The following is a 14,762-nucleotide window of genomic DNA, read 5'->3' on the forward strand; positions in this document are numbered from 1 at the left end:
TCCTAAAAGGCCTTATTTCACTCTGTTTGTGGCATTGTAAAGCTGTAGCTTTTGTGCTAATTTGATTAGCACTTGCTCTACTTCTTCTGTTTGTTTTCTGGGGACATTCCAGCGCCACACGCAGGCCTGGCATATGTACTACAACGTTAAACGAAGCTTCGAGGCACAGAATTTGCCTCGAACATTTTTTGTAATCGAATTATTCAAATTACTCGACTAATCGTTTCAGTCCTATATTCATGTGTTTTTAAGGAAGTGTTTACACATTTTACAGCATTTGTAAACATTTTAAACATATTTTTAAAGAACTTTCTATTCTTTCACACATTTTACACCCTTTTCAAACATTTTAAACTTGTTTTTAAAAACTTTCGATTCTTCTATTTTTTTCCTTTTGTCATATTTTAAACATCGTTTTTTAACATTTAAACATCTCTGTGTGTTTTAAATGTCTTTGACATAACTAACACATTTTAACATAAATAATATTAATTAAACATATTTAGTCTCTCATCTAGTCTCATCTCTTGTTTAGTGTGACCAATGAGTCTGGGTGTTTAACACACAGCGGCGGCTGATGCAAGGATGCACTGTGGAGAGGATGAAACAAAGATCGTCCTCTACGTTTTTCTTTTTTTTGGTTGCTCCACACTCTGTCTTGTCACTGGTAGATTTACACACTAAAAATTTATCCATTTTGCTCTTGGCATGTTAGCTAACAGTGTTTTCTTTCTCCTTTTTTTCCCCTTCTTTTTTGTTGGTTAACAGTTTGAAGACCACTGGTTTAACCCAAACAGGAAAAAGACGACAACTGCAACTTTGTTGTTCCTCACTGTGTCAGTTTTGGTGTCTCTGAATGTTCCTTAACTCACTGAAATTTTTCAGTCAGTAAATTGGTTAGGTCAGTTCATGCATTTTTTTCTACTTGATGTGACATTGTTAGTATAACATAAAAAAAAGAGGGGGATCATTATTGCAGGTTTTTGTCTTTTTAAGATTGTTGATCAGGTCTAACTTTTAATGAGATTGTGTTTATAGAGTTTGGTTATATTTACAGATACCTATATTTTACTGTATCACTATTACAAAAATGAAGAAATACAAATTACATAAAGCCATGTTTAGCTTTCTGACAGAAACGGTCCTTCGCTTTTTGTCGAACATTCCTAAAAATATGAAGTATGAATTGTCTTCAGATGTTTTCCTAAAAGCTTCCACGACACTGTAGCACTCTTTCACTCCACTCCTTCAATTACTTTTGATTTTACAGGGTGTTTCTCACATCCAATCATTCTGTATCTTTCGCATCAGCAGTAATGAGAACCGTGTTTTCTCATGCATGTGCCTGAGGTCAGGTGGCGTATGAAGACTGACTGCCTCTCCACTCACTTTCATGCCTCGTCTTTTGTTCAAATCCATACCCCCAATGAAATATGAATCAAACACAGTCCTCCAGGCTTTTGCTCATCTTGAAGGGAGCGTTAAGTCAGTTTGAAGTCTCAAGGAGTGAAGTTTCCAGCTACCCTGAAATGTAGTCTGTGTCAATAATATCACATTCAAGCAAATAATACTCAGTTGATAAAATGTACAGCAATATTCCATCATGGCTTGGACTCTTATGTACAGTGTTATCATCAAGATTGTGTGTGTTTTAAATGTGTGTTATTTCAGGAAGATACAGTGCTCCACAACTGAAACTTTTTGAAAATCCTAATCACCATGATTGTCAGGCACACACAGACAAACATGCTATTATCAGATGCCTCCTGTACAGGCAGCTATACTAATTATATGTTATGCTTGTGTATATCATAATCACTTTTCATTCTTTTTGACTTGGTGTAGTTTGGCAGTGACAGTTTTCTCACATCATTACATGAAAATTCAGTAAGGTATATCTTATATATTATATTCCAATTCTAAGGTGGAACTATGCTAGTACATAAAGGTATATCTAAATATCTAAAAAGGAAGAGTAAAATAGGAGAGTAGAAAAGAGTAGAGAAGAGCCACTTAGGTGCCTGGTCTTGAGAACCAGGGATGTTGATGTTGATGCTGTCCCCTCGTCGACTTGATGCGTAAATGTTGCATTACGGATTACGTGTGGCTTTAAAATGTCCTGCATTTATAATATTCACATTTGTGATTCCGTTCCTCTGTTGCATTTAATATTTGATGCGGCTGTAATCCAATTAAAGTTTGATCTAGTCTCATGTTGAGTTGAAGCTTTCCTGTGAATTTTGCTACTTTTCAGCACGCTGTCTAATGACTGATAACTAAAATGTGTCTATTAACTCCTAACTCTCCTGCATCCTGTTTTCCTTCTGTGTGTGCAGGAGCAGAGCCCCAGTAACGCCACATCCCTGGCCATGATGCAGGAGCCACAAGAGGTGGTGGAGGAGACGGTCACCATTGAGGAGGATCCTGGTACCCCCACCTCCCACGTCTCTGTTGTAACCTCTGATGACGGCACCACACGGCGTACAGAAACCAAGGTAAAACTCAGCTCAGTTATAGTGCATAGGACAGCTACGCAGGTACTGTCATACTGATCGTTAACAATTTATATATTTTGAATAAATGCTAGTGAATGACCTATGTGCACATTTACTGACTTTGATTTCACTGCAGCATGTTGTTTTGCTATTGTTGACAAGAATCCATCCCCCTATTCTGGCATGGATTACTTTCCATACTGTATATGATGGATTTTTAATTTCTTCTTGAACGAATTTTTAGTGTTGTAATGACATTTATGCCTTGAATGCAACTAAGCAAAAAGTCTGAGAACGTTAACTATTACCTGCAAGTACCTTGATGACCCCTCTGTTATCTACTGAGCCGCAATTTAGCTGGTATCCCACTGTAACACTTTAATGCATTTTGTCCATTTCTCGGTCCAGGACACCTTAGAACAGTTGTGTTCTTATGGCTCAGTTGAAACCAATGAGCTCATAGCTCCAAAAACTCAAAGTCCCTTTCATCCACTCCAGTATTGCTTTAATTATAATTGCGGATTACTGCTTTACATTACCATGGCAATGTACTTCCACTCACTGACTTCCATCCGTAAGAACTCTTAATCCCATAGTCCAGTAGCCCAAAGTGGTTTCATCTCCCTCTCATGACATCATTTATTTGATTATTATGGCATTGTACGGCAACTCCACTGGTGTTGTCCAAGTTTTGTGGCTGTTGAAAGGCCTTTTGTTGATTTGTCCTTCACTATGTTCTGTTGTTTCCCCTATAAGGATATGTTGACTAATATGAAGGTGAGTGGACTTTTCTTTCCATATGGCTTATCCCTCTAAGGCACATTTTTTATGTCTGGCCACACAGCAGTGTTCAGCATCATCACAAGCCAATTTTTAAATCTGTGCTGCAAAACGCTCAACTCACAGCTTGCTGCTTCCAGCTTCTGAGCTGAGCCCCATTGGCACTATTTCCTTTCTGCTTTCTTTGCATGTTTTTTTTCCTCACAATTGTATTTGTTCATTTAAAAATGCCACTACTGAGCACAAATAACATGAAAGTATGACCTAAAGGAGACCCGCCCACCCTTTCCCCTAATCATACATAGAGTCTGCAAGTGATCTGTTGGGGAAAAATGGCAGTCATTCAAAAAATAAAAAGTTCATAGCATCATATGATATGCCATTCATATGATTTAAAGAAAGCTATACGAGGTCTATTAGAAAAGTATCCGACCTTATTGTTTTTTTCAAAAATCATATGGATTTGAATCACGTGTGATTACATCAGACATGCTTGAACCCTCGTGGGCATGCAAGAGTTTTTTCACGCCTGTCGGTTACGTCATTCGCCTGTGGGCAGTCTTTGAGTGAGGAGTCGCCCACCCTCTCATCGATTTTTTCATTGTTTAGGAATGGCTCAGAGACTGCTGCTTTGTTTGATCAAATTTTTTTACTGTAAGACACAACTGAGTGGACACCATTCAATAAATTCAGCTGGATTTCGGTAAAAATTTTAACGGCTGATGAGAGATTTTGGTCTGGTAGTGTCGCTTTAAGGACGGCCCACGGCGCCTGACGGCGATCTGCGCTTTGAGGCGGCAGCGTCTCGCCGTTTCAAGTTGAAAACTTCCACATTTCAGGCTCTGTTGACTCAGTAAGTCGTCAGAGAACAGAGAACTTTCAGAAGAAGTTGGCATGAGGAGTTTATTCGGACATTCCATTGTTAACGGACATTTTGTAATGATCATGTCGGGCCGGACCTGACCGCGGGGGGGTCGCGACAGGAAAAACACCTCTGTTGGAAACCTTAACGGGCAAGTTGGAACATGCCCAAGCTGTTAAACAATTTCTCAGTTACTCACTTGTTGAAAGCCATCAAAAGCCGCCTGAATTTTACAAATGGTTTTCAACACGGAGGTGTTTTTCCTGTCGCGGCGCACACAGATTCGCCGACGACGGCACCTGGAAGCGCTGCACGGCATCCTGCTCCGTGGGAAGTCCTTACAGCGACAGAAACACCCCATAATCTCTCATCAGCCGTTAACCTTTTCACCGAAAACCAGCTAAATTTCTCGAATAGTGTCCACTCGGATATTCCTCACAGGTCCAGAAAAAATTTTGATAAAGCAACGCGCGCCGTCTCGAGCAGCGTGTGAAACAAAGGAATTCAGCCGAGAGGGCTGAACCACATCTCACTCAAGTCCTGCCCACAGGGAAATGACATCACCGACACGCGTGAAAATCTCACGCATGCGCACGAGGGTTCAAGCATGATTGGTGTAATCGCACGTCATTCAAATCCATATAGTTAAAAAAAAATAAAAGTGTCGGTTTCTTATCTAATAGACCTCGTATTTGTCTGGTTGCCTAACATCAGAAGGCAGCCATAAGCTATGGAGATATAATTTACCCTCACCAATACACACAGGGGTCTATGCTCTCTCTCTCTCTCTCTCTCTCTCTCTCTCTATATATATATATATATATATATATATATGTATATATATGTGTGTGTGTTGGAAGTCTCACAGGTCAGGTTGTGACATGCCCAGCTGTTACACAATTTCTCGGATACTCACTCAACTGAAAAGCCACTGAAAGCCATCTGAATCTTCCGAATGGTTTCCAACACGGACGTGCTTTTTGTTGTGCGCCATTAGCAGCTCCGTCCCGACGCACGAATTCCTCCGTACGTCTTTCATTGCAAAATCTCATGTAACAGTGGAATGTGCCACAAAAGTGCTGATGTACACCTCTTCCACAGTTTCTCTGGTAGTCAGACGACGTCCCGGATCAACACAGCCTTCACTTTGGAAATGATCTGGTCGTTTCAGCCTGTAAATGGCCGCCCGGAGCGCGGCGCACCCTGCGCTGCTGTGGGCCGTCTTTAATCCAGTTGTAATGGTCCTTAATCTGTGTGACGCCCAGAGTATCCTCACCGAAAGCCGTGTGAATCTTCCGAATGGTTTCCACCTGGCTGTCTCTCACAGTTTCTGGAAAAATTTGATTCAGCGCTGCTCCAATCGCTGAGCCATTTCCCTGACAATGAAAATCCGACGAGGGGGGAGGACCAGTGCTCACTCAAAGCCTGCCCACAGGCGAATGACGCAACCGACTGGCGTGAAAAAACTCACGCATGCGCACGAAGGTTCAAGCTTGGCTGATGTAAGCGCACATGATTCAAACCCATATAGTTTTTTAAAAACAAAAAGGTTGGATAGTTTTCTAACAGACCTCGTGTGTAACGGGAACAGCCGAAAGACGAAGAAGAAGATATATACATATACACAGTGGTCCCTCGTTTATCGTGGGAGTTACGTTCTAAAAATAGCCTGCAATAGGCGAAATCCGCTAAGTAGTCAGCGTTATTTTTTACAATTATTATAGACGTTTTAAGGCTGTAAAACCCCTCACTACATACTTTATACACTTTTCTCAAACAGGCATTAACATTTTCTCACTTTTCTTTTGTGTGTAAACACTCTCAAAGTTCGACCTTAGTAGAAAAATAAGACCAACCTGTTTTCAGGCCCAAACATTTTTTTGAGAAATAAAAATAGAACGTTTTCCTATAAATAATTATGATGGCTTTTAGAACTAACGAATTTAACTTTAACGATCAACCTACGAGGTTGGACACATAAGAAATTATTAATAGTGACTGACCTGTATTTCACAGTTCCTCTGATCGCGCCTCTTCGTCCTAGTGCCGCGCCGCTGTCGCGCCTTTTTCCACTGAGTCACACCTCGATGCAGGTGTCTTTTTCTGAGTGAAGAACAGAGTTATGGGTAGTTGTTGGTGCTCTTTTTTTCTTCTGGGTGAGAAGATTCTTACAAACAGACACGCATAACACAATGCGCGTACTCTCCCTTCGCGGTGCCGCGACTGGCCTGCTTGATGAGGACGCAGAGCACAATGCACTTTAAAAAAAAAAAAAAAGCATGCAGAATTGGACTAAAAAAATCTGCGAAACTGCGAGGCCGCGAAAGGTGAACAGCGTTATAGCGAGGGACCACTGTATGTATATATATATATATATATGTGTGTGTGTGTGTGTGTGTAATGTAGAATTACAATTTGGAGCAGCTACAGTAGCTATGTATATTTTAAATAAATAACTAAATTCTGCTTGAGGTCCACACCAAACTGGCTGAAGTAATATTTACGACAATGCTTGAAATGCTTCATGAATGTGCTGAACATTTTTCTTCTGTTACTAATTACATCACTCCTGTGCTGTAATGAGGATTTTAACCCAGCTAACACATAATGTTTTGGTAACGTTATATACTGGTTATATTTAGGTTATGGCAGTGGTGGGCATAACAAACCAAAAAGTTAGCTTTGATAACCGTTAAGCTGCTAACTGAAAAGTTAGCTTTTATAAAACTAAACTGGTAAACCCCTAAAAAAAAATTACACCTAAAAGCTAAACCGGTAACTTTCAGTATTGATTCCAGTACACTGGCAGCAACTGACACAACAGCGAGTCAGTGCTTCTGCCTCAGATCAGTCTTCTCTCAGCAAAAGAGACCTGGTGACCAAAGAGAAAGGAAAGGGAAGAGAAGAGAGAAAAAGAGAAAAAAATCATTTATTTTTCACACCATACAGACTTGCAGGCATATCACACAAGTCATGCACAGACAGACAGTTTTGACTTATGGTTGAAATTTTAAACAGACTAAAGTGCCAAAGGTGAAGTTATTTCAATAACTTGTCCGGAATTAGTTTGTTTAAAATTGTAACCATAAGTCAAAACTGTCTGCCTGTGCATGATTTGTGTGATATGCCTGCAAGTCTGTATGGTATGAAAAAAAAGATCTTTTCCCGCCCTCTTCCTTTCTCTCTGGTAGTCAGCTCTCCTCTGCTGGCAGAGGATTGAGTGCTGCAACTCATAGCTGTCTGCCTGCTGCAAAACATATAACAGGTAGGCACTAAAATCAGTGATTTCAGACTTTACAAATGTTTTTAACTTTTAAGCTATATTCACCTGCCCACAAAAATATGTTAGCGGTCTAAACGTTATCGGAGCAAAATTTTTCAGAAGCTAATTGTTCCGCTGATAGTTTTCAAAGTTATCTGAAAAGTTAATCCACTAACGAAAATGTTAGCTTTGATAATTAACGGTTAGCGGATTAACAGAACTGTGCCCACCACTGGGTTATAGTTATCAGAAATGTTTCTAGAACATTTTCATAATGTCATTACTTCCTTTCAAATGTTGATAAGTCACATTTATAGTTGAGGGAAATTTGAAAAATATATTAATTGTAATCTCACTGTCTTTCTTTCTCCATATTTCTTTCAGTGACTAGACTATGACTTTAGGTAACGTTACCAGAATGTTCTGGGAATGTTTGGATTAAATATATCTTTAGGTGACTTTATGTAACATTACCAGAATGTTCTGGGAACCAAAAACAAACTTTCCTGAAAAACATTCCCAGAACGTTATGTCTAACATTCTCAAAATGTTTGTGCTAATGTTGAAGCCTCACAGGACATGCTGTGAAATGCCCAGCTCTTCCACCATTCAGAAGATTCAGACGGCTTTCGGTGGCTTTTCAGTCGTGTGACTATCCGAGAAATTGTGGACGAGGTGGGTATGTCACAACATGTCCTGTGAGGCTTCAACACAAAGGCGCTTTTGCTGCGCCATCAGCTTTGTGCCGATGAATTTCGCTGCAACTCTTTTCATGGCAAAATCTTCTGTCACACTGGAATGTGCCGAAAAAGTGCTGATGTCCACCTCTTCCGCAATTTCTTGGATAGTCACACGATGGTCCCACATCACCACAGCGTTCACTTTGGAAATGATCTGGTCATTTCAGTGTGTTGATGCGGCCATCTTTCAACTGGTTGTACCGCTCCTTAATCTGTGTGATGCCCATAGCATTGTCACCGAAAGCTGTATGAATAATCCGAATGGTTTCCACCTGGCTGTCGCCCAGTTTCTGGCAAAATTTGATGCAGTCGTGCTGCTCCAGTCGTTCCGCCATTTCCTTGCAAAGAAAAAACGATGAGAGACTCCACCCATCCTCACACAAAGGCTGCTTACAAGCAAATGACGCAATCGACAGGCGTGAAAAAAATTCACGCATGCGCACGAAAGTTCAAGGTTGGCTCATGCAAGCACACATGATTCAAATCCATCAGGTTTTTGAAAAAAATAAAAAGGTCAGCTAATTTTCTAACAGACCTCGTGTGTGTGTGTGTGTGTGTGTGTGTGTGTGTGTGTGTGTATATATATATATAAGAGTAGAATGGGAGGCAGAGCCTTCAGCTTTCAGGCTCCTCTCCTGTGGAACCAGCTCCCAATTCAGATGAGGGAGACAGACACCCTCTCTACTTTTAAGATTAGGCTTAAAACTTTCCTTTTTGCTAAAGCTTATAGTTAGGGCTGGATCAGGTGACCCTGAACCATCCCTTAGTTATGCTGCTATAGACGTAGACTGCTGGGGGGTTCCCATGATGCACTGTTTCTTTCTCTTTTTGCTCTGTATGCACCACTCTGCATTTAATCATTAGTGATCGATCTCTGATACAGATACTTTATTTGTCATTGTAACAAAGTACAGCAAAAGGTAAGGTGCAAGCCTTTCAGTGCAAATATAAACCTGAGTAGGGGCCCTTTCAAAAATATTGTGAATTTGGTCGATTTGTGCAGAAAGTGCGCATGAAGCAGGAATCGTGTGCAAAACGTGTAATTTCATAGCTGTGTCCAGTGCCTTGTACACCTGTTGCTACAATTATTTGTGCACACCAGCGGCTGAAAGACAGAGTGTGCGCTGTGCGAAACCCATCGAACCCTCTCACAGCAGGTGTTGTCCAAATTACAGCTGACACGCTGGATGTGAAATCCGACTGTGAAATTGCTGAGTGCACATGGTGTGCCAGAGTGTCAGCTCCCCCCACGACACATCTGTGGGTGTGGTCCCCCCCGCATGCGAGGCATCTCTCATCTTATCACAGAGTGACATCTTTCAGTCACATATTAGCAGAAATACGCCACTTTCAGTCATGTATTAGCAGAAATACACTGTACCAAACAATGTTTGATCAGTTATCACAGCGTTTTTTTGTTGTTGTTGTTGTTTTTTTAGAAAATACATTATCTGCTTGTTGATTTTACCCATTTCACACTCCTGTTACAAGACAGTGATTGTAGCGCAGTGGTAAAGTTTCCATTTGGTGATCAGAATGTGTAGGTTCGAATCCTGTAGCATTTTTATTTTTTTTAACCAGGGTTAACATTCATGACTGTATGTCTGTGACCATGGGTCATCTACAGAGGAACAGACAGATCATATTTATATTGCCCGCTTGATAAATGTGGTGTTTTTATATGGTGTATGGCTTTCTTTCATTTTAAATACGTCAGTCTCTTTCCTCATATCAGGCAGGTTCCCGCAGCTTTCACAGAACTGTGAATGTAGCTCAGTGATAAAGTTTTTGACTCAAAATCAGAGCTTTTGGAAGGTGCGAGTTTGAGTCCCGTGGGTAGCATGTAATTTTTATTTTTTTATTTCCAACAGCTGCACGATGTGGAACACACTGCAACAGTGTGTTCCCATGCTCACAAACCATCGCACTGGCATCGTGCACGTCTGCCCATTTCGTGGTTCGATCATACAATCTTTTTCACCGTGAATCGCCCTGGAGTTGTACATGTTCGCACTATTCGCACTAAACCATGTGCAGACTTTCAAGGTCTGGAGAAAAAAGAAAAATAAACATAAAATTTGACCAAATGAAAAAGGTATGTCCAGAGTGCAAATTATAAAAGAAAAAAGCCATACAAATTATGTAGTGCTACAAGAAACAAGAAACAGTTTCAATCAATTTTTTAAGATTAATAGTCAGATATTCCCATCATCAGTACACCTAGGGTCTGTGTGGATGTTTATTTATTAGTAAATGTGACCGTGCAGGTGGACCCCAGCAGAAGGATTGGTATATTTTGGCATATATATTTATGAATTTAATTGTGTTTTGTGTGCTGGGGTTGGCAGTGCTTCCATCAATACGGTTATAGAACACACCTTACCCTCACTAACTTGTTACTAACATACTAATGTTAGATTTGGACAGGTATTACACCGCAAACAAATATAGATGATTATTTTGAAGTCAGACATACAGTATGACCTAATCAATACAGCTTTCATGTCACCTCAGAAAAAGAAGAAGCAGAGTAGAAGATGATTCATATTTACTTAATAATTTGTGCCAGATCAGCATCTGGAATCTGTTATGGGAAGAAAGAAAAGGGAGAAGACAAAAGAAATACAGTATTTTCCGGAGTATTTTTTACAAGTGTGAAAGGCCCTGCGACTCGCATACTGAAAAATCATGACTTTGTTATTCATGATAATAATTGCATTAACTACTTATATAGGAATCCACAGGAATCAAAACACTAAACAAAATAAACTCCCACAATCAAAGAATAAATACAAATAATAAAAAAGTACACTTCAACAATGCACAAAAATCCCAAATTAGTGAGCTGATAATATAGAAAAAACATGCAATTTATACTCCAGTGTGACTTATATGGGGATTTTTCCTCTTCAAGAGGCCTTTTTTTTAGCAGGTGCAACTTATATACTCCGGTATGACTCTAGAAAATATGATAACTTTGTACATACAAAGAAATGTGGGCAGCTGTAGTCAGGTGTTCAGGGACCATCTCCAGCTCAAGAGATACTGCTAAAGCATTGAAGGTTTTTGTGCTGGTGGCAGTATGTCTCTACCACCCGTGCTACTTCAGCAGTTGTCCTCTTTGCCCTTGATAATTATGTACTGTTTCTTGAACGATCATCCAGACTGTAATATGTTGGCATTCAGACTGTAAAAGTAGCTAGAAGTAAGGCTGGTCTTTTCTGCTGCAAAACAGAAAGCAGCCTGCATTCTGTGTTAATTTCAGCCTGAAATTTCAACCTGGCATCAAAACGACTGAGCAGCCAAATCCACATTTAAGTAGAATTGAAGTACTCGAGATGCAGCTTTTAGACAAATTATACTGACAAATTATACTGACTCTTGCGCAGTGGAGGCAGGGTGGACCAATTTTTAGGGGAGGGGACCATTCAGTCTGTGACAATGGACCTCAGGGCCTATATGGGTGATTCTTAGACTACAGGTACTTATTATGTCCTTTGATCATATTGTATGAAAAACAGGAAAAAAAAGGGAAATTTCACACTTTTATAGTTATCTTTACAATGAAAGTGTGTTAAGAACTTTGTTCTAGTAGTCTATGATGACTTTTTTCACCTTTTTTCAGCATCATTATATGCAAAAATTGCAGTTTTGTGCTTGTCCCACACCCAGACTTTTGATCTTCAATGATAAAAATGAATGGTAAAGAAACTTTTTTTCTAATGTTTTAAAATATCTCTGAATAAAATATCAGTAAAATAATCAAAACATAATTGGGGTATTCAATGTCATACAACTGTTGTGATTTTTTTTTAAACAAAATGTAGTTGTCCCACACTATTGCCGTAATTTCCACCACAACACTGTAATGTCCCTTTAAACAGTTTGTATGAAAGATTGTTTGGGTAGTTTCTATGGAGATAAACAGTGACATCAGAGCACATGTATATAGCGCCAAATCACAACAAACAGTTGCCCCAAGGCGCTTTATATTGTAAGGCAATGGTGTGGTGGAAATTACATTTACAAGGCCAATAGTGCCCATAGTTAAAGAATCACCCATATACTGTAGGTCTTCTTCTTCTATATGGTATTATGCAGGGATGTAGTAAAAACAAATTGTTCTTTCACATATAATCTACACAGAGCACATTCACAAAAGAGATTAGTTAAATTTTATAGACCATAATATAAAGAAACAATGTAGTGTCAGTGCTCATTTTACCCAAATGTCTTCCTGTTGTCTTTTTTATGTTCTGAGGTTGTCTGATAGCGTTTAGTGAAGCATTTCAAATATGCTTGTTTGCTGTTTTTTTTTTTTTTGAAGGATGGTCTGGATTTTGCTTCAACTCTGGATTCTGTACCCTTTTTGCACTAGAATTCATACCGAGCTGCACTTTTCCACTCAGGAAAGTACAGCAAGTGCATCATGCACCAGTTTAATCGTGAAAGCTTTTCTCTCTTGCTGTTGCATTTTATGACAGTCTTCTACATTCACACCATTTTTCTTGATGTGAATTGAGTGGTAGCTATGGCTAGCTACTACTGGAGACAAGAGCGCCGTGTAGAGCTCCTCCTCAGGGGACCGTAACACTGTAATTAAAAAGCCTGGTGTAATCCCTCATCAGGGAGGGCCCATTGCCCCCCAGCCTGTTTACTGCACAGAAGATGGCCACACACACAGTCACACATATGTTTTCATATATTGACACACAGAAATTCTCTGGGATAATGCACACATATACATGCTGTAATACATCACACTAATCCAAGGCTTTGCAGCAAAGGAAGGGACTGAAGGAACAGGCTTTTAATGACCAAATTTTCCTCTGGGATGAAGGATAGGTTGTTTTCTAAAAGTCATCTTGAAGAGAAAAGCAGATTAATGTTCAGGGTGAACTTCCAGAAGATAGTGTCGATTTGTTGGCAGAAGGACTTGGGTTGGGAGGATTTTTTTGGAAAATCCATTGCTGTGCATTTGTTAATTAGTTGCTACAAAAAAAAAAGATGTAGTCTGTAAATTAATCCAATTATTTCCAGGCTTCAGAAAAGCATAGAATTTGTAAAATGCAGTAGTGCAATGAATAGCTACGCTACCAGTCAAATGTTTGAACACACTTTTCTATTCAAAGTGTGTTCAGACTTTTGAGTGGCACTGTAGATGAATGTGTCCTTCTCATCCAGTGGTTAACATGATAACTCCATGACAATAAATGCTATCATGTTGTACTTCTCTATATTAAAAGACCACATATTGAGAATAAAGTGATTAAAATTTAATGTGAACTGTGATGCATCAGCCCAATCCAAAACACAGCTTTTTTGGTTATGCAATATCCCATGGGGGATGGGGGGGATCCCATGGAGGGGATCCCACATGATGGCTTAGTGGTTAGCACTGTTACTTCACAGCAAGCAGGTTGTGGAATCGCTTTCCACATGGAGCCTTTCTGTGTGGAGTTTGCATGTTCTCCCTGTGTTTGTGGGGTTTCCCTATGGGTGCTCCAGCTTTCTCCCACGTCCATAGACACGCAGGTTAGGTGGATTAGAAACTTTAAATTGTCTGTCGGTGTGAATGTGTTTGTCTGTCTGTATGTGGCCCTGCGTCCTGTCCAGGGTGTACCCTGCCTCACGGCCCATCACCGAATTCTGACAAGACTGAAATGATGGTTTTTGGTGCAGTGAGACATCGGCATCAATTTGACCAGTTAACGCTTAGCCTAGGCTTGTGTGTCATACATCACACTGACAAAGTGAGGAACCGTGGGGTATTTTTTGATCCTATGTTGTCCTTTGACCTCCACATTAGAAATATTGCAAGAATTGCTTTCTTCCACCTGCGAAATATAGCAACGATTCATCCCATCGTGTTTATAGCAGATGCTGAGACCCTGATTCATGCATTTGTTTCTTCTAGATTGGACTATTGCAATGTTCAGTATAGCATTAGGGGTTTCCAGTTGGTTCAAAATGCTGCTGCAAGACATTTGACAGGAAGCAGAACGTTTGACCACATTACACCCATGTTGGCATCCCTTCACTGGCTTCCTGTCCCTGTGAGATCAGATTTTCAGATTCTGCTATTAACCTATAAAATTATTCACGGACTGGCACCTCCCTACCTAGCTGACCTACTTAAACCCTACGTACCGGCCCAGACTCTACTTTCTCATGGTGCAGACTACTTTGTGTCCCTAGTGCGATTAAAAAGTCTGCGGGTCATAGAGCTTTCTCTTATTGTGCCCCTGCTTTGTGAAATGATCTTCTTGCATCAATAAAACAGATTCTGTAGAGACTTTCAAGTCCAGACTTAAGAAGCAGTTATTTCCCCTTTCGTATGGCTACCATACTGGCATAGTATGTTAATATGCTTTCTACCCTTTTAAATTCATGTTATTAGTAAACAGAGCGGGCTGCGGCCTCAACTTTATCTCAAGTCTGGGTCTTTTAGTGAAGCTTAGGGCTACATGCTGGCGATCACCTTAGTATTTCTTCTGTTTTTCTTGTTGCTTAATGCTGACAAATTATACTATGTTTGTTGTCTTTCTGCCACCTGATTCTGTTTTTTCTCTCTGTTTGAGGTGCAGCTCCATCCAGAAATGGAAGTGGTGGCTTCTTCTGCT

At 40.1% G+C, this 14,762-nt stretch overlaps 1 protein-coding gene across 13 annotated transcripts in view; it reads left to right on the plus strand.

Annotated features, from left to right (window-relative positions):
- Nucleotides 1-14,762, plus strand: part of arvcfb (ARVCF delta catenin family member b) — an 865,966-nt gene that overhangs the window by 623,367 nt on the left and 227,837 nt on the right. For 11 of the 13 annotated variants that reach the window (XM_034171110.1, XM_034171100.1, XM_034171112.1 and 8 more), the window contains 2 exons: nt 2,337-2,495; nt 3,252-3,272. In XM_034171110.1, coding sequence (XP_034027001.1) covers nt 2,337-2,495; nt 3,252-3,272 — 180 coding nt within the window. The remainder of the gene's footprint in view (nt 1-2,336; nt 2,496-3,251; nt 3,273-14,762) is intronic. The other 2 variants (XM_034171104.1, XM_034171105.1) reach the window with 1 other exon arrangement.

This window comes from Thalassophryne amazonica, chromosome 5 (assembly GCF_902500255.1).
Source record: "Thalassophryne amazonica chromosome 5, fThaAma1.1, whole genome shotgun sequence".
NCBI classification, from domain to species: Eukaryota; Metazoa; Chordata; class Actinopteri; order Batrachoidiformes; family Batrachoididae; genus Thalassophryne; species Thalassophryne amazonica.